The 24,474-nt window shown below is 43.9% G+C and overlaps 1 protein-coding gene across 3 annotated transcripts in view; it reads right to left on the minus strand.

Moving 5' to 3' along the window:
• FES (FES proto-oncogene, tyrosine kinase) overlaps positions 1-24,474 on the minus strand; it is a 251,416-nt gene that overhangs the window by 130,944 nt on the left and 95,998 nt on the right. For 2 of the 3 annotated variants that reach the window (XM_068275262.1, XM_068275263.1), the window contains one exon: positions 19,343-19,516. In XM_068275262.1, coding sequence (XP_068131363.1) covers positions 19,343-19,516 — 174 coding nt within the window. Of the gene's footprint in view, positions 1-10,556; positions 10,870-19,342; positions 19,517-24,474 lie in introns of those variants that run through there. The other variant, XM_068275264.1, reaches the window with a different exon arrangement.

Below are 24,474 nucleotides of genomic sequence, written 5' to 3' on the forward strand. Positions count from 1 at the left end.
CAGGAAGCTGCAATGTGGGCCTTAGTAACATTAGCAATATGTTGTGTAAGCCTATGCTCCGGTCGGGTCATATGGGAGGGTTTATGGCCTAATAATAGAGTTCAAGAGTCCTTAGAGATAGCTCTACCAAAGACTTTTGTGAAAAGGGTATTAATTGTGGGCCAAAGTTTGTCAGCTTTAGGACAGGTTCAAAAAATGTGAACCATAGAGAGTCATCTGCATGGCAGCCTCTGAAACATGACCTAGAGTTGCCAGAGTCAATTTGATGGAGTTGTAGAGGAGTAAAATAAGTTCTATGGAGGATTCTCAATGAGACGTCAATGTGAGTGCTATAGAGACTACCCTAAGCTAAAGTCGTGAAGGCTTCTTCCCATTCCTCAGTGAGAGTTTTAATAAAAGTTACCCTCTGACTCTCTGAACCTGAAGATATGGGTCGCATCTCAAAATATGACAAACAACGATTCTTAAAATTGCTGAAGTCTGACTTGTGACCTGAGAATCTCTCTGGGAGAGGCATTCTGGGTTCCACAACAAGAGGGGATTGCCCTGGTACTGGTGGGGCCTGTAGCAATCGTACCGCCTCAGACAACTGATTAATTTGCGTCTGCTGCGTATTGACCGTGGTAGTTAAGACATTTACTGCCGCCGTCAAGGCCTCGACCTGGGTACACAGAGCATCCATAGACATTCTAGTCTGCTGTTATGTAATGGTGTGTGTCAGCGAGAGCACAAATATCTGATTATGTGGTGATCTGCAGTATTACCACTAATGCAGATATATAACTTGAGAGAAGTAATCAGTATCTTACTGATAGTAGATCAGCGGAAGGCTCACTAGCACAAAATCAGTACTTTAATAGAATGTGATCACAGGTGATTAGGTGCACAATATACAGGAGTACTCCTATGTGATAGCCCCCTGGCTGTAGGGACTATCACTAACAGAGTGGTCGTACAGGCAAAGTCGGCAACGGATCGGTCAGCAGCAGTACAGAATCGTCAGGCTAATTGTAGTCAAGTGTAAGCTAAGGTCGGCAACGGGTCGGGCATATAAGGTACAGAATCAGAAGGCACAAATCAGGGTCAGGAGTACAGGCAGAAAATCGGCAACAGATCAGATAGCGAAGTACAGAATCAGGAGGCAGAGAATAGTCGGAAGTACAGGCAGGAGGTCAACACAGAAAATCAATAACACAATAATAGTTTATAATTATAGCTATCAAAGGTCTGAGCGCTAACACAAAGTATTCGCAACAGCAGACAAGGAGCGACTGACAAGCAGATCCTTAAATGCTGAGGACCACTCACCAGCGCCGCCCACGAGCCCAGCCAATCCGCGAGCTCTCCATGCGAGTCAGCTGACCCTTCTTCAAGTATAAAGGTCCTGCCTCTGGGCGCACGCGCGCGTAGCTCTAAATCTGTGCGCAGCCGAAGAACCCGACCGAGGCGTCCTGCATGGCTGCGAGGCAGGGACCGCCGCCGGCTGATATGCGGCAGCAGCGCACATGCCGTTATCCGCCGCGGCAGTATCCCCGCCGCTTATTACAGTTATCTAAGATTCTGTAGGGAGGAGAGTACAGAGACTTATATTCACATCATAGAGACAGGAAATGGTTAAAGGAAAGCATGTGATTCGCCAGTGAGATCACACACAGACAATACAACTAACTTGAAATGTTTATCCATCCAAAATACAGAAATTAATATTAAGAAACACAGTAATACCATTCCACAGTGTGGAATAAAACAATATCATGCCATATGAAGTGTTGTCAATCAACATTTAGCATTTAAAACCTTACTGATGTAACAAAATAACACACTGTAAACAGTAGGACTGGTGCTTCATCCTATTAGAGGCAATGCCATGGTTGCTGTTCACTAGCAGACTCAAGCTGTAGAACATTCCGTTCTTTTATCCCAGACACCTTATTAGAACTGAAGATCACTCTGCAGAAGTGATGACATGAAAAAGACATCTCGTTGCAGTGAGCTTATTTTTCTTTGGATGAAGATGTCCTGGATAGATGAGAACTTTAACAGAAATTTCTTAAGTTTTTGACAAAAGAAACGCAGGACAAGAGAGAGGAAGTTCTAGCAGCTTCTGATACAAAAAGATGCTATGTCAGTATACACCTTTCTAAAATACTCGATTAGAGGATAGAAAATTCTGGAAAAATTATCGGTGGAATTAGAATATTCTGATACAAATATTAATGCAGCCCTCTCCTGGAGCCTATCTTTTATATATTCAAGTTTTTTTAAAGGTTAAAAATTCACAAGTTCACTCAGCCCTTGCAATGTTGTAGGAAGGCTAGGAATAGGAGGGCGAGGTCAGCATCTGCAATGGAGGAGACCCCGAGCCACTGGCTGGGAGCGCAGCTGCAGTGAGGGACAGATAGGATGCCAGGGATTGGAGGAAGACCCAGGTAAGTAGATCTGGTTTCTTTTTTAAGCTTGGATCTTCCCTTTATAGGAACTCCCATCCTTTAGCCAAAAAAAAAAAAAAAAAAAAAAAAGAAGGGAATCAGAATTTAAAAGCCAATCCGATTCTATTTAATGGTCAAAGATTTTTCAGAACACATGGTTTATACAAAACAGACAGTTACAATTAATACAGTATAAAGCTTTAGCTAGGTGGTACATCTCACTAGACAAAATAGCCAAAGCAACCACTAATATTGGAAGATTGGGAGTATTGGAAGATTGGAAGTAAAAAAATTTGAAAAATACAGGGGCCCACAGTATTCAGGAATGGGTGAGGGAAGTGACAAATATAGTTGACCAAGAATATGATGAGGCAGAAGAGGAAATGCAGAAGTTAAAAAGCAGTGATTAAAGAAAAGTGGAGAAAATGTGTACAATAGATACTGTATATTCATATCTGAGTCAAACTTGAAACCAGAGGTGAGACAAAGAATGAATGAATGGTTACAGATTGCCCAGAACTCCTGAGAGTGTGTAAGGGGCCTTACTAAAATGCTCTGCAAAACAGAAGTTTGCCTTCTTAAAGGGACCCTGAGCAGTCATTAAAAATGAAATTGGTACTTACCTGGGGCTTTCTCCAGCCCACCGTAGGCGCTAGGTCCCCCAGTGTCCTCCTGGCTCCTCTCCCAGTCCCAATGGCGACTTAGAGTTAGCAAACCGCGCTAGCGCAGGACTGTCACGCTGGCCGTCATGATGACGCGTAGAGGTCGGAGTGATGACGCGGAGCATGGACTTCCAGGAAGTATACGGAGGGCTTTTAGCCCAAAAGTGCATCACTGCTTAATACGTAAATCATCTCTTTGTTGTCCTTGATAGCTAAACACGCCCCCAGAACCGCCGGAATGCAATGATGAATCAGCTTGTAAATATTACAGAGCCAAACTAATCACACATGCATACAGACTGTTTTGGGTTGGTTGATCCTCATCAGTGCATTATTATTATTATTTACAAAGTCTGTGCAAATGGTGCTCTGGCTGAAATTCGAATGCTAACCACTATGCCACCATGCTGCCCAGTTCATGGCATTGATTAATGTCGCTGTATGGAGTAGGACTTCAAACACCCAAAGTTACATTTTGCCCAGCAAGATTGTGGTGGACCAGAGCTCTGAGGAGTGTGTAAGGGATTCAAAAGGCCTCCTTACTAAAATGCTATGCAAAACAGAAGTTTGCCTTCTTAAACTGAATGAATGAATGGTGTGAATGTTGGAAGGTGAGAGGACAGGTGTTGTGATGGTAGTACCAACAATGAAAGAACATTATCTATCATTGTTTTTGTGCCAGGGTAGGGTGGTTTAGTGATAGGATCATTTCTAGCTTAAATAGTTCGGCCATGGCCTTTTTTCTGCAGTTTTGTTCCCAAACCATGATGCAAACAAAAGCCCCAGACAAGAATGTGACAATGAAGTTGGTCATGACATTGGGTCATACATTCATGGCTGAGTTTGAAAAAAAAAGGAATGATGTTGATTCACTAAAGTTGCTTTGCACAGGCTGCGCAAGTAAATTTTACAGATAATTACACATTTTCGTAGGACATGTAGCGCAAATATAGTAATATGCATTATGCAAGCAGATTAAAGAGGAATTTCAGCCTAAACAAACATACTGTCATTAAGTTACATTAGTTGTGTTAATTAAAATAGATAGGTAGTATAATATCTTACCAGCCCCCCCACCCCGGTTTAAAAGAACAGGCAAATGTTTGTGATTCCATGGGGGCAGCCATCTTGTTGGTTGAAAGGAGGTGACAGGGAGCATGATACACAGTTCCAACTGTCCTGTGTCCTGATCACCCCTCCCAGCTACGTGCGCTAGGCAATGAGAACAACAACATCAGAAATACCATCATGCTTAGCACAGTATCGGGGAAAAATTCCCGGGAACATTTCTTCGATGAGGAGGAGCGTCTGTGCAGCTAAAATTGAGACTTGGGTAAGAAAAAAAAAAGTTTTGATGCTATGAAACTGTTAAAGAAACTGCTGAGTAGATTTTTAGTCCGGAGGTTCACTTTAATGTGCAGTATGCTAGCAACATATGAGTTATTTAGATAATGTGAGTTGCACTATTTGCGCAATTGCACGTTACATACCTGGCAACGTTACCAAACTTTAGTGACTCAACCCCAATACCTGCTAATATTTTACAGCTGTGTTAAAGCATACCTGAACTGCATATTCACTAAAGATCATTAAAGATGCCATGCACAAGAAGCAAATGGCAATTTTATTACTATTTATGCTACTACATGGCTTGCGTTGTGTAATTAGAGTGACCTGTGTTGCTTTGGTAATGCAAGGGTCGATAAGGTAAAGAGTGTTAAACTACATCTATTGTGTGCATTACTCTAATAACACTCATGTTACCTGGGTAATTGCCCAATGTATGCTATGCAGTTGGTGTAAGTAATAGTAAAATCGCCTGACATAGTTGCTCTTTAGAATTCAGTCTTAGAAATTCAGACCTTAAATTGATAATTATAATATGAAACTCCAGGAATGTTCTATTCATCATTAGTACTACATATACAATACAATTAATTATGTTGGCACTTTATAAATCAATAATGATAATAATAATCTCATAAATGTATTGCAAGTTTATGGATTCTGCTAAGTGAACACTATTAGTGTTACATGAAGTAAGAGCAGTCTCTTCAAATGGACAGAACAGTAATAAAAAAAATAGGTTCCCCCTTCAGTTCCTTCCTCAATTGCACCCACACCCATCATCTCTTCTACGAAGAGAAATCATATTCCAGCAGCGGCTATATGTTCTCATGTAGCTGTCAATGTGGTAAGTATACCGCATATGCAGCTTACTCTTCTGCCCTGGTCTATAGACTTGCTGTACGCAGAGACAGTTGCCTATTATTATATAGGATAATGATAATAATGCATCAGGAGCTGCAAACCTGCCAGAACTCACTGGGAACAAAACACTGGAAAAATGAACCCTAGTACATGTGTGTTTGTCAATTTGGTATACTTTTCCAATCTTTTGCTGATTAGGAAATCAATTAGAATGGTCATCTGCCTAAGCCATTGGTTAGGACTCTGCCTGTGTGTACCAGGCCAAAGGATGAATGGTGTATATTTTCGCAAGTGTGGGAAAATTGTGGTGCAAAAAGAGCACATGGTAATTTTAAAGGTGTCTACATAAACAATGTAAGATATGTTGCTGACACGCGGATCAGTGAATAATGGCGCACAGTGCCTATGCATACAAATGGCGCCGCATTAAAAAGATACGCTTATCGCTATTTATCGTTAGTACTGCATAATAATGGCGCATAGGGAAAAAAGAAGAAAAACGGCACACACTAACGTTATTTATCAATAGTGGCACACACTAACGTTATTTATCAATAGTGCCGTTCATTTCCCAAACAGCAGATGTTATTGCCCACAGTAACGTTATTTATCAATAGCGCCCTACATAAGCCAAACTGCAGACATTATTTAACTGCAAAACGGTGAATGGATTTAATGTAACACTGTCAAGGTTAGGGTTAGGCACCACTGGGGGGGGGGGGGGGGCTAGAGTCTTAGGGTTAGGCACCATCAGGGGGGTCTTAGGGTTAGGCACCACCAGGGGGTGGTTAGGGTTAGGCACCACTGGGGGGGGGGGGGGGGAGTCTTAGGGTTAGGCAACATCAGGGGGGTCTTAGCGTTAGGCACCACCAGGGGGTGGTTAGGGTTAGGCACCACCAGGGGGGTGGTTAGGGTTAGGCACCACCAGGGGGGTGGTTAGGGTTAGGCACCACCAGGGGGTGGTTAGGATTAGGCACCATCAGGGGGGTCTTAGGGTTAGGCACCACTAGGGGGGTCTTAGGGTTAGGTACCACCAGGGGGTGGTTAGGGTTAGGCACCACCAGGGGGGTGGTTAGGGTTAGGCACCACCAGGGGGGTGGTTAGGGTTAGGCACCATGGGGGGGTTTAGGGGTTAGGGATAGGTACAGAGAGGGTTCTGTGTATCAACGCTAAATAACAATAAAGGTGGCCATACACTGGCCCGATTCGCGGCCGTTTCGACAGCAGATTCGATCCTGGGATCGAATCTGCTGCCAATCGTTCGCGCTAAACGCACCCGCCGATCCGATTTCCTCCCGAAATCGGATCGGTCCGTCGATCGCGCTGTGCGGGAAATTACCCTTGATTGCCCGCGGGTAGGGAGCGCGTCGCTAGCGGCGGCCGATCCGATCAGGTATACATTAACTGACGCTGGATCCCGGGCGTCTTCTCCGCATCTTCTCCGCGCTGCACCCGCTCCATCCCGGCGCTTCCTGTCACTGCAGTGACCAGGAAGTTCAAATAGAGGGCGCTCTATTTGAACTTCCTGGTCACGGAGTGACACAGGAAGCGCCGGGATGGAGTGGGTGCAGCGTGGAGGAGATGCGGAGAAGATGCCCGGGAGCCAGCGTCAGGTAATGTATGCGCGGGGGGGGACAGGCGCCAGCGGCGGCTCCACAGATTGTGATCGGTTTCAGGCTGAAATCGATTCACAATCTGTTTGCAGTAAAGGCAGCCATACGATCCCTCTCTGATCAGATTCGATCAGATAGGGATCTGTCAGCTGGTCGATCTAATGGCAAATCGACCAGTGTATGGCTACCTTAAGGCTTTAACGTTAAATAGCGATAAGCGGCATTAGCGGCAACACCGTGCGCCATTATTCACAGGCGCCATTTTCAGATGGATCCGCTGACACGAGCCACGCATTGCTAGTATAACCCGTTACATGTGTGCTATCTGAGCGCTGCAAGTTTACTGTGCTTATGTGAATATAGCCCAATATACCCTGGAACAACCATCCATGATAGTTTTGGTTACAGTTTATCTATGATCAGCATAGAGATGTGCTGCTTAGCTCTACACTGAACAGCTTGCTCTGCTTTATGGAGAGGGGAAGGGGAGGACATGCAGGAGATGACCCACTGAAACCTACTATCTTCAATAACTATCCACCAAGTATATTTCAACTAAGCAAATCGCAAAGTGTCCTTTTACACTTGGGCCCATATCCTATTAACCTTTCTCCTGAGTTTTCTCCAAGGAGATATTTTTAAACCTTACCAATAAAATACTATTAAAGAGAACACGAGGCGGGTATTTAAAATCTAAAGAAAATACAGAGGCATGTCATAGCACACAGGATATGCCTCTGTATTTTCTTTAGATTTTAAATACCCGCCTCAAGTTCTCTTTAATAGTATTTTATTGGTAAGGTTTAAAAATATGGCATGTCATAGCACACAGGATATGCCTCTGTGTCTCTGTATTGCCACCTAAAATCCCCCGGGGTCTGCTGTGCCCCCCTGTAAACAGCGGTAGACTACCGACAATCTCTGTGTCGCTAGTTGTGTATTTACCTCCATCCTGACTTTCTAGCTGGGCTCCCCCTCCTCTGTCCCCGCCTCTGCCTGCCTCCATGAGCTTACGCCAATCGGAAGCTAAGCCGCGACCCAGGAAGTACCTCCCCCCCCCCCCCAAAAAAAACTCAAAATACGTTTTTACCTACTTTTTTTGTACTTTATCAATTGCTAAGTGCTGAAATGTTTTTTACAGAAAAGATGAAAATGATCTCCTTGGTAAAAACTCAGGTGTAAAGGTTAATTGGATGAGGGCCTTGATGAGGGGTGATTTGTGCACAGGTAAAAATCTCTACTGCAGGGCATCACACTATTACACACTTTGGTATATGCAGCAGACTGTGTTGACAGGGAAATTGGAGGCAACCTGCCTTCAAAAAGTCACACCTTTCAGTCACGTGTATTCTGGACAGGAAGTACGTCCTCTGAAAATCTGCAGCAGGGCATATGTTCCCATTATCATTGACATTCATTGCTTCAAGTACCGTGCACAGTGCGCTGTAACGCACTGCAGCTTCTGCGCTAGCTGGAGCAATTCTGTTGCATCACAGGAAGTGTGTCATGTTCCATTGACTTTAACCACTTAAGGACTGCAGTCATAAAACCCCTTAATGACCAGAGCCTTTTTCTCCATTCAGACCACTGCAGATTTAACGGTTTATTGCTCGGTCATACAACCTACCACCTAAATGAATTTTACCTCCTTTTCTTGTCACTAATACATCTTTCTTTTGGTGCTATTTGATTGCTGCTGCGATTTTTAGTTTTTATTATATTCATCAAAAAAGAATTTTGTCAAAAAAATGACTTTTTTTACTTTCAGTGCTGACATTTTTCAAATAAAGTAAAATTTCCTATACATTTGAGCGTGAAAGTTATTCTGCTACATGTCTTTGATAAAAAACAAAAACATTCAGTGTATATTTATTGGTTTGGGTAAAAGTTATAGCGTTTACAAACTATGGTGCAAAAAGTGAATTTTCCCATTTTGAAGCATCTCCGACTTTTCTGAGCACCTGTCATGTTTCATGAGGTGCTAAAATTCCATGATAGTATAAAATACCCGCCAAATTACCCCATTTTGGAAAGAAGACATCCCAAAGTATTCATTGAGAGGCATGGTGAGTTCATAGAAGATTTTATTTTTTGTCACAAGTTAGCGGAAAATGACACTTTGTGACAAAAAATAAAAAATAAAAAAAAATGTCCATTTCTTCTAACTTGCGACAAAAAAAAAAAAAAATGAAATCTGCCACGGACTCACTATGCTCCTCTCTGAATACCTTGAAGTGTCTACTTTCCAAAATGGGGTCATTTGTGGGGTGTGTTTACTGTCCTGGCATTTTGGGGGGTGCTAAATTGTAAGCACCCCTGTAAAGCCTAAAGGTGCTCATTGGACTTAGGGCCCCTTAGCGCAGTTAGGCTGCAAAAAAGTGCTACACGTGGTATTTCCGTACTCAGGGCCGGATTTGCACTTTTTACTGCCCTAGGCCAACTATCACAAGCCGCCCTCAGATCAACAGCATCCAACCCCCGACACCCCCCCTCCTCCACCACCACCATGGCCTATCTCCGCCCCTGCCCTTTAAAGTGAAATGGAGCCCAGTTTAAATTTCAATATAACTAAGAACTACCTGACTGATTCCTCGGTTTGATTACAGCAGAGTGCTGAACAAACTCCCGCTCCTTCTCCCTAGTGATGCGGCTCCCATAAATGCACCTGATCTGTGCCGTTTTCCATTGGCCTGAACACTCTGTCAGTCACTGTGAAGTGAGCATGTTCAGGCCAATAGAAAGCCGCACACATCAGGTCCATTTATGTGATCCACATCACTAGGGTGGAGGAGGCAGGGAGGATCAGGAGTGTGTTCGGCTGTAATCACACCGAAGAATCAGCCAGGTAGGTTCAGCAGCCTTAGCCCCCACTACACACAAAGTCATGAAGCCCTAGTAGTACTGCTGCATGGCCTATGTCCACCCCAGCCCTGCTTATTGCAGAATATGGGGGGGGGGGGGGGGAGGCTGGGAAGATTAGATTTTCCTACCTGAGGCTTCTTTCAGTTCCCAGCATTCTATCAGATCTCTTGCTTTAGTTCTGATTCCCTCCATGGTGACGTCCCCTCCAAAAGATCTGGCTACTCCGCATTTCCTCGATCACTCTCCGATGGCCAGGAGCGGTCTGCGTATGCAGTTTAAGTTGTTATGAACTGCAAATGTTTCTGGCAATGACAGTGCGATTGAGGAAGCACCCAGGTGGATGCAAGCATGTCCCATGGCGACCGACACTGGGCGACATTCAGATCTTTTGGAGTGGCAGGTAGCACTTTGGAGGGAGAAGCCCCAGGTAAGTAAATCTGAAAACAACTCCCCCCCACATTCCATTTCAGATAACCCTGAGACCTACCTACAAACATGCCTGAAACCTAAACTTAAAGGCCTGTGAAATGCAATGCAACATTTTGGCTTGGATAGATAATCACAGAACTGTAAAAGAGAGATGGGAGTAAAGAACACTTGGTCTGAATGCTTGTTATACAGCACCTTAATAATTGTGGGCAGAAATCAGACAGCACAACAGCCAATAAAACAAAACTCACTAAAACAGACCTTTGCCTCAGTCCCCGGCAATTCCCTTCCATCCCCCACCGCATTCCAAACACAGACAAGGCTGCAAATACCATACACTATACACATACTTGCAAAGAAGCAGCCATGTACTCGATCCCCGTTTGCAGAGAGTCCCTCTCAGCAGGACAGGAGCTGTGTGGTGATAAGCCTGACGCTGAACATCTGCTCTGCTCTTCTCCGTGAAGCTCCACCGGCCAGGCGATGAAGCAAAGGTTACAAAAAAAAGCCAGCCTGGATCAAAACTAAGAAAGCAGCAGCAGTGAGGATGGATGCTGCTCTGCACGTCTGTGCGTGCTTTTTCTCTGACTGACTGCCTGCGTCCATGACGAATCAGCTTTTGTTCTTGCTCTTGTGAAGTTTTTTGGAATGAGGCCACGCTCTGTGCGTGTACCTCCGTGCATTTGGATTGGTTACTGGCTTCCAATGCACGGCTCCTCTGTGTCCCCCACACACTGCTCCTCAAATCAGCTTCCCTGCCTTGCCACCCACGTGTACATCCCTGAAAGAGTGTGAGTCACATGCCTGCCTCTGCCGCTACTATGGGTAAACTAATGCAGGCAGGGCGGCCGCTGCACTGCCACTATGAAGGAGTCAGGACTGAGAGTCGTCTAATGATTAGCGCGGTTGGTCGCTTTGATCCCGCTCGGTGTATACAAATGTTTCCTGCCCCCAGCCGCCCTAAACAGGGTTGATTTTTTGGCGCCCTAGGCCTGTGCCTTGGTGGCCTTGCCAGAAATCCGGCCCTGTCCATACTCAGGAGAAGTAGTATAATGTGTTTTGTGGTGTATTTGTACACATACCCATGCTGGGTGGGAAAAATATCTCTGTAAATGACAATTTTTAGATTTTTTTTTACACACAATTGTCCATTTACAGAGACATTTCTCCCACTCAGCATGGGTATATGTACAAATACACCGCAAAACACATTATACTACTTCTCCTGAGTACGGCGATGCCACATGTGTGGCACTTTTTTGCACCCTAACTGCGCTAAGGGGCCCAAAGTCCAATGAGTACCTTTAGGATTTCACAGGTCATTTTGCGACATTTGGTTTCTAGACTACTCCTCACGGTTTAGGGCCCCTAAAATGCCAGGGCAGTATAGAAACCCCACAAATGACCCCATTTTAGAAAGAAGACACCCCAAGGTATTCTGTTAGGAGTATGGTGAGTTCATAGAAGATTTTATGATTTGTCACAAGTTAGCGGAAAGTGATTTTAATTGTTTTTTTTCACAAAGTGTCATTTTGTGACAAAAAAAAAAATCTCCTATGAACTCACCATACTCCTGTCGGAATACCTTGGGGTGTCTTCTTTCTAAAATGGGGTCATTTGTGGGGTTCCTATACTGCCCTGGCATTTTAGGGGCCCTAAACCGTGAGAAGTAGTCTTGAAACCAAATGTCGCAAAATGACCTGTGAAATCCTAAAGCTACTCATTGGACTTTTGGCCCCTTAGCGCAGTTAGGGTGCAAAAAAGTGCCACACATGTGGTACCGCTGTACTCAGGAGAAGTAGTATAATGTGTTTTGTGGTGTATTTTCACACATACCCATGCTGGGTGGGAGAAATATCTCTGTAAATGACAATTTTTTGATTTTTTTTACACACCATTGTCCATTTACAGAGAGATTTCTCCCACCCAGCATGGGTATGTGTAAAAATACACCCCAAAACACATTATACTACTTCTCCTGAGTACGGCGATATGACATGTGTGACACTTTTTTTGCAACCTAGGTGCGCTAAGGGGCCTAACGTCCTATTCACAGGTCATTTTGAGGCATTTGGATTCTAGACTACTCCTCATGGTTTAGGGCCCCTAAAATGCCAGGGCAGTATAGGAACCCCACAAGTGACCCCATTTTAGAAAGAAGATACCCCAAGGTATTCTGTTAGGCGTATGGTGAGTTCATAGAAGATTTTTTTTTTTGTCACAAGTTAGCGGAAATTGACACTTTGTGAAAAAAAAACCCAATACAAATCAATTTCCGCTAACTTGTGACAAAAAATAAAATCTTCTACGAACTCGTCATACACCTAACAGAATACCTTGGGGTGTCTTCTTTCTAAAATGGGGTCACTTTTGGGGTTCCTATACTGCCCTGGCATTTTAGGGGCCCTAAACCGTGAGGAGTAGTCTTGAACCCAAATGTCTCAAAATGACCTGTGAAATCCTAAGGGTACTCATTGGACTTTGGGCCCCTTAGCGCAGTTAGGCTGCTAAAAAGTGCCACACATGTGGTACTGCCGTGCTCAGAAGAAGTAGTATAATGTGTTTTGTGGTGTATTTTTACATATACCCATGCTGGGTGGGAGAAATATCTCTGTAAATGCTGACATGACAAATTTTAGATTTTTTTTTTACACACAATTGTCCATTTACAGAGAGATTTCTCCCACCCAGCATGGGTATGTGTAAAAATTATTTTATTTCACATTATACTACTTCTCCTGAGTACGGCGATATGACATGTGTGACACTTTTTTGCAGCCTAGGTGTGCTAAGGGGCCCATCGTCCTATTCACAGGTCATTTTGAGGCATTTGTTTTCTAGACTACTCCTGAAGGTTTAGGGCCCCTAAAATGCCATGGCAGTATAGGAACGCCACAAGTGACCCCATTTTAGAAAGAAGACACCCCAAGGTATTCCGTTAGGTGTCTGGTGAGTTCATAGAAGATCTTATTTTTGTCACAATTTAGTGAAAAATGAAACTTTGTGAAAAAACAATAAAAATCAATTTCCGCTTACTTTTGACAAAAAATAAAATCTTCTATGAACGCTTCATACACATAATAGAATACCTTGGGATGTATTTTTTCTAAAAAGGGGTCACTTGTGGAGTTCCTATACTGCCCTGGCATTTTACGGGCCCAAAACCGTGAGTAGTCTGGAAACTAAATATCTCAAAATGACTGTTCAGGGGTATAAGCATCTGCAAATTTTGATGGCAGGTGGTGTATGAGGGGGCAAATTTTGTGGAACCGGTCATAAGCAGGGTGGCCTCTTACATGACCGGTTGTATTGGGCCTGATCTGATGGATAGGAGTGCTGGGGGGGTGACAGGAGGTGATTGATGGGTGTCTCAGAGGGTGGTTAGAGGGGAAAATAGAAGCAATCAATGCACTGGGGAGGTGATCGGAAGGGGGTCTGAGGGGGATCTGAGGGTTTGACCGAGTGATCAGGAGCCCACACGGGGCAAATTAGGGCCTGATTTGATGGGTAGGTGTGCTAGTAGGGGGTGACAGGTGGTGACAGGAGGTGATTGATGGGTGTCTCAAGGTGTGATTAGTGGGGGGAATAGATGCAAACAATGCACTGGCGAGGTGATCAGGGCTGGGGTCTGAGGGAGTTCTGAGGGTGTGGGCGGGTGATTGGGTGCCCTAGGGGCAGATAGGGGTCTAATCTGATGGGTAGCAGTGACAGGGGGTGATTGATGGGTAATTAGTGGGTGTTTAGAGGAGAGAACAGATGTAAACAGTGCACTTGGGAGGTGATCTGACGTCGGGTCTGCAGGTGATCTAATGGTGTGGGTGGGTGATCTGATTGCCCGCAAGGGGCAGGTTAGGGGCTGATTGATGGGTGGCAGTGACAGAGGGTGATTGATGGGTGGCAGTGACAGGGGGTGATTGATAGGTGAGTGACAGGTGATCAGTGGGTTATTACAGGGAAGAACAGATGTAAATAATGCACTGGCGAATTGATAAGGGGGGGTCTGAGGGCAATCTGAGCGTGTGGGCGGGTGATTGGGTGCCCGCAAGGGGCAGATTAGGGTCTAATCTGATGGGTAACAGTGACAGGTGGTGATAGGGGGAGATTGATGGGTAATTAGTGGGTGTTTAGAGGAGAGAACAGATGTAAACAGTGCACTTGGGAGGTGATCTGACGTCGGGTCTGCAGGCGATCTAATGGTGTGGGTGGGTGATCAGATTGCCCGCAAGGGGCAGGTTAGGGGCTGATTGATGGGTGGCAGTGACAGGGGGTGATTGATGGGTGATTGACAGGTGATTGACAGGTGATCTGGGGGGATAGATGTATACAGTACACAGGGGGGGGGGGGTCTGGGGAGAATCCGAGGGGTGGGGGGGGGTGATCAGGAGTCCCCAGGGGGCAGTTTAGGGACTAAAAAAAAAATTGCGTTGACGGATAGTGACAGGGAGTAATTGATAGGTGATTAGGGGGGTGATTGGGTGCAAACAGTGGTCTGGGGGTGGGCAGGGGGGGTCTGAGGGGTGCTGTGGGCGATCAGGGGGCAGATCAGTGTGTTTGGGTGCAGACTAGGGTGGCTGCAGCCTGCCCTGGTGGTCCCTCGGACACTGGGATCACCAGCATTTTAACCACTTTACCCCTGCGGTACGAATTTCTCCGTCCCTTTTTTCCCTCCTAAAAAACCAGGGACGGAGAAATCCGTACCTTCCGCGCTCCCGCCGCTGTCCGCGCTACCGCCGCTCGTGCGCGCGCACCCGCCGCTCGTGCACACCGCCGCCCGCTTGCCCGGAGATCAATGAACGGGAAAATCCATTCCCGTTCGTTGATCTAAGCCCCCGCAATGATCTGCTGCTTCTTTCAGAAACAGATCATTGTGATTCTCCCAGCCTCCTACTGCTTCCTGTAAGCGTCCTGCCGGTCGCTTACAGGTCGCATGTAAACATACTCACTGTGGCCATCTTGTGTCCAAATAGTAAACTACACCCTAATGCATTTTACACATACAAATAAATTGTTTTACATAATAAATTAACTCATTACCTCCCACACTCCCCAATTATTATTTTTTTTGTAATTTAAAAAAAAAATATATATATATACAATAAAAAAAAAACATAAATAGTTACCTTAGGGACTGAACTTTTTAAATATTTATGTCAAGAGGGTATAACACTGTTACTTTATAAACTACGGGCTTGTAATTAGGGATGGACGCAAAACTGAAAAAAATGCACCTTTATTTCCAAATAAAATATTGGGGCCAAACATTGTGATAGGGACATAATTTAAACGGTTTTATAATCGGGAATAATGGGCAAATAAATGTCATGGGTTTTAATTACAGTAGCATGCATTATTTAAAAACTATAATGGCCGAAAACTGAAAATAATAATTTTTTCCCACATTTTTTCCTATTTTCCCCATTAAAACACATTTAGAATAAAATAATTCTTGGCATAATGTCCCACCTAAAGAAAGCCTAATTGGTGGCGGAAAAAACAAGATATAGTTCATTTCATTGCGATAAGTAATAATAAAGTTATAGACGAATGAATGGACGGAGCGCTGAAAGGTGAAAATTGCTCTGGTGGTCAGGGGGTAAAACCCCTCAGTGGTGAAGTGGTTAAATGATGAAACAGAGCAGGCTAATGACCCTTTGAACTTTCCTCTGCAGTAAAACTTTAAACAAACAAGAAACAGCGAGAGACAATTGAGATAAGTGCTTCAGAAGACAGTGCTGCCTGTGACCAAAGTTTAGTCACAGAGCTCAGAGAAGCTCTTTTGCATAGCTAACAACTAAAGTTTCTTAACTGTACAGGAAACAATATGAGACTCATATCTGTGCTGCTAATGTTTTATTTCTTAGCTGTACTGCACATACAAATAATCATATCATAAGTGTATTTTCACTTCAGATTCCCTTTAACGCCCATTGCAATGATGTGTTTGGTGGAAGTGACGCCATGCGGTAAGTGTAAAAGGGGCCTAAAAGGAAAGAGCCGAAAATGTTTGAATCACAAATGATCATGGCTGGTGACTAAAAATGTAGCATGTTTGTTGCACGTTTTTACAGATCAGAAAGATGATTCTGAAGCATGGCTCCTTCTGTTTCACCCTGATTCTTCCTTACGGTGTTTCCGTAGCTTTTGCACTCGCCTCTACTGTCTCCCTTATGACTGATTTATCAAGACAGCTGTAAATAAAAGTGAAGCAAAACTGGAGCACTTACGCACAGCTACAACCACCATTGCAGTGAACAGTTCATACATGATTGTTCCAGCCGCCTTTTCTACTTTCGCTCTTGTTTTCTTTTGATCTGTCTGGATCAATCATTCGCCCTGGCAAGATGAGGAAAGCTCATCACTGGCAGGTTCAGAAGCAGCTCTGTGATCTGTCAGCGTGATAGTCTGAATGGAATTTTATCAGCACAGCTACTGGGCTGCCTTTGAGACTGCAGACACTCAGACAAGGCGATGCTTGGTGCTGGCACGCTGCATGTAAACAATCAGGTAGCTGCTGGTTGATTACTCCTCCTTTCAGTAGCAAAATCTATTACACAATATAATTTTATATTTGATAACTAGCTACTTTTAAAGCTTTCTGTAAATTACATTTGTGCAATTACAGTTATGTTTTAACAACAGAATGGCAAATGTGCTACCACCCGAAACTGTCCATTTACATTTACTGCAGTTAGCTTGTGAAATATATTACACAGATATGAGTGGCGCGGCACTGATTTTTTTTCTTTTTTTTTGCTAACAGGCAGTCACTACAAACTGCAATAGCCATCATCACTTTAAAGTGGATCCGAGATGAATTTTTACCCATTGCATAACGGTGTTCCTTTCATATAGTTTATAGGGCATTCCTCAAGCCAAATACTTTTTTGTTTTTGTTTTAATACTTTATTTCCCTATAAACTAAATAAGCCATGCCCACAGATTTTCAGAGAGCCAAGGCATTTTAGACAGTAGCAAGGGCTCATGGGAGCTCAGTCTGGGCAGGAGGAGGTGTTACTAGCCAGAGATTTCAGAGGCAGAGGAGAGGAGGAAGGAGGAGGGGGGATTAGGTTTTTTGCTCAAGATGCAGATAAGCCTGCCTTTGTGTAATGTTTACAAACAACATGGCTGCTGTCATTGTATCACAGGAAGAAATAATCATATTCTATTGAAGCTGTTTGCAGCTATATTTGCTGTGTAAACTATCCAAATTTTAGATGAGATACAGTGGCTTGCAAAACTATTCGGCCCTTTTGAAGTTTTCCACATTTTGTCACATTACTGCCACGAACATGAATCAATTTTATTGGAATTCCACATGAAAGACCAATACAAAGTGGTGTACACGTGAGAAGTGGAACGAAAATCATACATGATTCCAAACATTTTTTACAAATCAATAACTGCAAAGTGTGGTGTGAGTAATTATTCCACCCCTTTGGTCTGAGTGCAGTCAATAACCCATAGATTTTGCCTGATGAGTGCTAATGACTAAATAGAGTGCACCTGTGTGTAATCTAATGTCAGTACAAATAAAGCTGCTCTGTGACGACCTCAGAGGTTGTCTAAGAGAATACTGGGAGCAACACCACCATGAAGTCCAAAGAACACACCAGACAGGTCAAGGATAAAGTTATTGAGAAAGTTATTTAAAGCAGGCTTAGGCTACAAAAAGATTTCCAAAGCCTTGAACATCCCACAGAGCACTGTTCAAACGATCATTCAGAAATGGAAGGCGTATGGCACAACTGTAAACCTACCAAGACAAGGCTGTCTACCTAAACTCACAGGCCGAACAAGGAGAGTGCTCATCAGAAATGCAGTCAAGAGGCCCATGGTGACTCTGGAGGAACTGCAGAGATCTACAGCTCAGGTGGGGGAATCTGTCCATAGGACAACTATTAGTTGTGCATTGCTCAAAATTGGCCTTTATGGAAGAGTGGCAAGAAGAAAGCCATTGTTAACAGAAAAGCATAAGAAGTCCCGTTTGCAGTTTCCCACAAGCCATGTGGGGGACACAGCAAACATGTGGAAGAAGGTGCTCTGGTCAGATGAGACCAAAACTGAACTTTTTGGCCAAAATGCAAAACGCTATGTTTGGTGGAAAACTGCACATCACTCTGAACACACCATCCCCATTGTCAAATATGGTGGTGGCAGTATCATGCTCTGGGGGTGCTTCTCTTCAGCAGGAACAGGGAAGCTGGTCAGAGTTGATGGGAAGAGGGATAGAGCCAAATACAGGGCAATATTGGAAGAAAACCTCTTGGAGTCTGCAAAAGACTTGAGACTGGGGCGGAGGTTCCCCCTCCAGCAGGACAACGACTCTAAAACGTAAAGCCAGGGCAACAAAGAAATGGTTTAAAAAAAAACATATCCATGTGTTAGAATGGCCCAGTCAAAGTCCAGATCTAAATCCAGTCAAAATCTGTGGCAAGATCTGAAAACTGCTGTCCACAAACGCTGCCCATCTAATCTGACCGAGCTGGAGCTGTTTTGCAAAGAAGAATGGTCAATGATTTCAGTCTCTAGATGTGCAAAGCTGGTAGACATACCCTAAATGACTGGCAGCTGTAATTGCAGCAAAAGGTGGTTCTACAAAGTATTGACTCAGGGGGCCGAATAATTACGCACACCCCACTTTGCAGTTATTGATTTGTAAAAAATGTTTGAAATTATGTATGATTTTCGTTCCACTTCTGACGTGTACACCACTTTGTATTGGTCTTTCACGTGGAATTCCAATAACATTGATTCATGTTTGTGGCAGTAATGTGACAAAATGTGGAAAACTTCAAAGGGGCCGAATACTTTTGCAAGCCACTGTATATAGACAAGTTACTTGTTATAGTTAGTTTGTCATCTCGGATCGACTTGCCTATGGGCTGACATTTTATTACGTTTGCCCCGGTCTGTCCGTTATGGCAACTCTACATAGCTGAAAGCAGTGCACATTGTTGTACAGAATTTAAGGTACTGTGAATGGAATGCAGCTGGATATTTTCTGCAGTGAAATTATGTCGCGCCAGCAGAATACATTGTGCCAGACGTCAGATCATCCAATGTAAACTAACGCCTGCCATAAAACAATAACGATAGCAGCGGTGAATCAACTTTCCAAGTGAATGAAATACATCACCTTCACATAATCCTGGTTGAGCTGCTGCCACTGTTCACCATATGATTTTTTCAGCTGCTGTTTTTCCCGAATGAGTTCAGAGAGTTTCTTCAAGGGCCCGGAATGCAAGCTGTCTGAGTGATTCCGTAACAAGTGACTCAGGTTCTCTGTCTGCGAGATCATTGTGGACCAGGTCTGTGAAAGTAAAAGCAGGGTGGAAAAGCTGAGAGAATGGACAAATGAGACTGCATACATATTATTGCAATTTTTTTTTTATGCAGAAGACATTCAAAGGGGAACTCCACTCCTGCTTAAACTGACAGTGAGCGACCAAGTGCAATCAGGAGAGAACAGGATGATGACACACAGCTGCCTATACAGTACAGTATAATTAGACTACAAGCAAACACATAGAACAATATACAGTATGATTAGACTTCAAGGTGTGTCTCCTGGCTACATCTAATCTTTCGTATAAGTGTGTAGGTAGCTTGACAGGAAAACAAAAGGACAATAATTTCCCTCAGCTACAAATATGTAAGACATTGCACATTTTACAGTAAGCTAATAGTATACTCTAATGAAATATCAGAATGGCTTTATTACAACTTCATCACACCCAGTTTCACCTAGATCGCCAGTGCTTCTGTGGTTGTATTCTTATATGGCTTTTGTGTGCAGCGAATTAGCTTTTTTGGGTGGGGCGTCTTCTAGACACCAATGTAAATGCCAGGTAACATGCCTTTAGTCTGTGATTTGGGTGCACAGTGTGCTCAATAGTAGATAGCCAGTCGGTTATTAGGAAAGATAGCATAGGAAGTAGTTTGAGTAGCCAATCTGTCATTTGTAGACGACTAATACTCTTCATAGCTCCTAATAGCCGCTCGCCTCTTTCCTTTTTGGTCATGAGAGAGAGAGAGAGAGAGAGAGAGAGAGAGTCTAGCAAAATATTAATAAGTTACATTACCAATATTTTTACTATCAGCAACCAAGAGAAGTAGTGGCACTTCAATATGTACTTGTGTGCAGTGCTAGACCTTAAAATGCCAACCTATCTCCTACAAACCCCTATGGTGAAGATTATTTATGACATCAGTGAGCTGCCAATGCATGCAGGTAGTAGGACTAGAATGCTGCGCACTTGTACTGTACTACTCTATCGTAAAGAGGAACTATAGTGAAAATAATATCATTAATAAAATTGCTTAATTTTTTACAATATTCATTTATAAATGGTGTAGTCAGTATTTGCCCACTGTAAAACGTTTCCTCTTTCTGATTCACTTTCTGAAATGAATCATAGGCAGCAACATCTTTAGTACTGCCAGGTGATCTCTGCAGAATGTTCGTTTACAAAGAGTTTCTATCTATGCACAGAGGGAGATACTGCTTGCTTGTCAGTTGGAAACAGCCATTATTTACCATAATGCAGCGTGGTTCACAGACAGTAAACTGTCAGAACCATGGTCATGACATCACACTGTGGGAGGGATTTCACCACAATATCAGCCATACAGACTCCCGTGATGATCTATTCCAGAAGAGGTAAAGATTTCTCAGGGGAAAGGGGGTATCCGCTACTAATTGGGATGAAGTTCAAGCCTTGGTTAAAGTCTCTCTTTAGGGCTCTTTTCCACGAGCAGTTGACAGGGAGTGAAAAGACTGTCGAACTTTCACAACTACTTGCTGTTGTCAGGCAACTGCTTGCTGCTGCCTGGTAACTGGTCGCTGCTGCTTGGTAACTGCTCACTGAGCACACAGTTCAGTCACCTGTGTAAAAAGACCCTTAAAGCCTTTGCTGTGTTTACTGGAAAAGGGACAGAGCACACTATTGCATTGTTCTGCAAGGCATTTTACATAAATGCTTGGCACCTGCTCTCCAGTGCAGTGCTACCCCATTCAGTTATGCTGAATGGGATATCTCTGTGTTGTGCTAAAAATGCATGCAGCAGTACATTGTCAGATCACACTGCTGCACAGCCCATTAGTTTGTCCAGCAGACAGCGCTGTCTATACATCATGAGATGTCCTCATACTGCATATCGCACACTGAGACATGATGCTGAAAGAAGCTCAGTACTGTGATAGTGTGCCCAAGCTCTTACTGCTTGTGTCTCCCTAATACGTAATTATCAAACGGCAGTTCTCAAGCGTTATGTTTTTGCATAGAGGTCTGAATGACAGTCTTCTATAAACACAGTTTTATTGAACTGAAAACTGTCTTCCTTGTGTCATTCTACTACCAAACCTCTTATTATATACAATGCTTCTTTCAGGGCAGAATGGCAGCTCCCTCCTCTATCGCCTGTCCTTGCACTTCATGCAGAAAATCAGATGGATCTGGATTGCTTACATCTCTAACTGGGGCTTCTAATCTAAATACAAAGATGGGTAAACAGGCAAGTTTAGTCGGGTTTTTAAATTCTATATTTGTGGAAGTTCTTTATAGCTATGAGTATAAAAATACATTTAGAGAAATGTATGAAAGAACATTGTAAAAATAGGATTCTAAACAAGTGAAAGCAGACATTTCTATATTCAGTATTTCCTCAACCCAGTGCTGCTCAGTTGGAAGATCTGCATAGGAACCTTTTCTCAGAAATGCTAATAATTTTCTCCTTTAATGCATCCTGTCACACACATTGTAAAGAATCACCAGCTTACTGACCTCCACACAAATTACCTGCATGAATCAGTGAAGAGGAGTTTATTATGTTAATACGATCTCTCACTCAACCCTGTGCTCCCTATCTATACCAATGCTATATTCAGGCAGGTCCAAGTGGTCCCCCTGTCTGTGTTCTGCTATGCATGTGCAGCATCCCTAAACTATGCTGTGCATAATAACGTAGCACCATGCATAGTAACATGGGACTGTAGACCACACTTGTTGAGAAAACTTACTCTAATAATTAAAACACAAACTCCAAAGCTGCGCTTTTAAAGGCTGTGGCCTACTTTATTGGTTTAAATCTTTAATCTATGAGGTCCATAACTTTATTAATTAAACTTTATTAAGACAAACTATTTGAAATAACATAACTTCCTGTTCTTCTTTGATCCACCAACACGGTTCAGACCAAATCTCAGCATAACAAATTCCATTTGGACCCCACAGACCGGTTTCATCTTCTTTCACCAATAAAGGCTTGACCACGACAAATTATCTTGTACATCAGCGGGTGGTGGGTGAGGAGCTTGTCCCTGCCGTGCTGGAAATAAAGGCAACTATACCACGGAACGGGCTGCTTATATACACCCTACCTTCTTCTGATTTGCTGATGCAACAATGTTGTACCCCAGCAACACTTAGGCAGAAAAGCACCTCTACCTGTAGCGACCAATCCTCATCTTAGCTACAAATTTTCCCTGCCAACCTGTCTCAGAGCAGTCTGACCAATCAGACTGCCTGTCACCTCAAAGAGAGGGAAATTAATCCTCTCATAAAACTTCACAGGTAGTCACAATCCCATGTAGGGTCAAATTTTATGCAATGTGGCCCTTTTCATGGGACTGTAGGCCACACTTGTTGAGAAAACTTACTCTAATAATTAAAACACAAACTCCAAAGCTGCGCTTTTAAAGGGCGTGGCCAACTTTATTGGTTTAAATCTATGAGGTCCATAATTTTATTAATTAAACTTTATTAAGACAAACTATTTGAAATAACATAACTTCCTGTTCTTCTTTGATCCACCAACACGGTTCATACCAAATTTCAGCATAACAAATTCCATTTGGACCCCACACAACAGGCGAACTAGCCTGTCACTCCACCAACGGCCTTCTCAACACAGCACTGCAGACCTAAATTAAAAATATTGAACCCAACATCGCTCAAATGAACTAAATCTTGTCTGTAAAGCCCTTGAGGCCCTCCTTCTAGATCATAATGCCGGTATGAAAACCCTCCAATTTGCGGTAAAAATTTCTCAGTTTTGTTATTCAACCGCCTTCTGATTTTCTCATATGGGAAATGTTTAAAGGATTGCGGAGATGCCGCAGCGCGGTCAGGCGGCGGGGTGGCTGTCTCCGCGTTCAGACCGGCGGTTTCCGCAAAGCAGCATGCGTCTGGTTTGTCTGAGCCTTTTAGTGCACACAGATGGAGAGCTGCGCGCGCTGGGAGGCAGGACCTTTATGCCAGGATGAGAAGGATCAGCTGATCAGGTTGGTCAGTTGATCCCAGCACAGACTGTCATTGGCTGAGTAGCACTGGGTGGCGCTGAGGAGCGCTGCACTATATATAGATCTTGCTGGTCAGTCTCAGGTTGTCTGCCGTTGCGAATACATACATGTGAGCACTCACACCATAGTCAGATCCCACAGTGTGTTAGAACCAGGTGGACCTGGGAATTACGCTTGTGTCATTACTGTGTTATACGTTAGACCAGTTCCAGGGTGTTGTGACCACGGACCTCACACCCAAGCTTAGGAGTACTGTGTCATTGCTGTGTTATACTTTAGACCAGTTCCAGGGTGTTGTGACCACGGACCTCACACCCAAGCTTAGGAATACTGTGTCATTGCTGTGTTATACTTTAGACCAGTTCCAGGGTGTTTTGACCACGGACCTCACACCCAAGCTTAGGAGTACTGTGTCATTGCTGTGTTATACTTTAGACCAGTTCCTTGGTGATGAGACCACGGACCTCACACTCAGAGGCGCCTTAAGCCACAGACACTACAGCTGGCTGCCTAGAGCGCTGTGGCACTGAAAGGCAGCACTGCTGGAACCTGTAGTGCACCACTGCACTTGCGTATGTCACTATTTGTCCCCTGTCTTGCAGGCTGCAGCGCTCGACACATCATTTTCATCAGCGCTGCCTTCATAGCTTTCCTATCCACCCCCTGGCCAATAGAGACAGAGTAAATGTGCTCTGCCTTGCCTCTCAGACCACCCCTTCCTCACCACCTGGTGCAGGGCCAGCCAATGAAGCAGCATGATGCCCCCTGGCCCCGCCTGTATCTCAGCCTCCTACCAGGAAGAAGTTGGGGAAACCATCTAGCCACCATCTGATATTTAGATCATTCCCCATTGATACACTGCGTCCCAAGTCTAATGTCAGCGGTGACTGAGCAGCAGCTTAGAGGAGAGAGAAGAAGCAGCCATGAGCCCAGGTCAGCAGTTTATGATGCCAGACCCACGTGCACTC

The sequence above is a fragment of the Hyperolius riggenbachi genome, chromosome 3 (genome assembly GCF_040937935.1).
Source record: "Hyperolius riggenbachi isolate aHypRig1 chromosome 3, aHypRig1.pri, whole genome shotgun sequence".
In the NCBI taxonomy this organism is placed as follows: Eukaryota; Metazoa; Chordata; class Amphibia; order Anura; family Hyperoliidae; genus Hyperolius; species Hyperolius riggenbachi.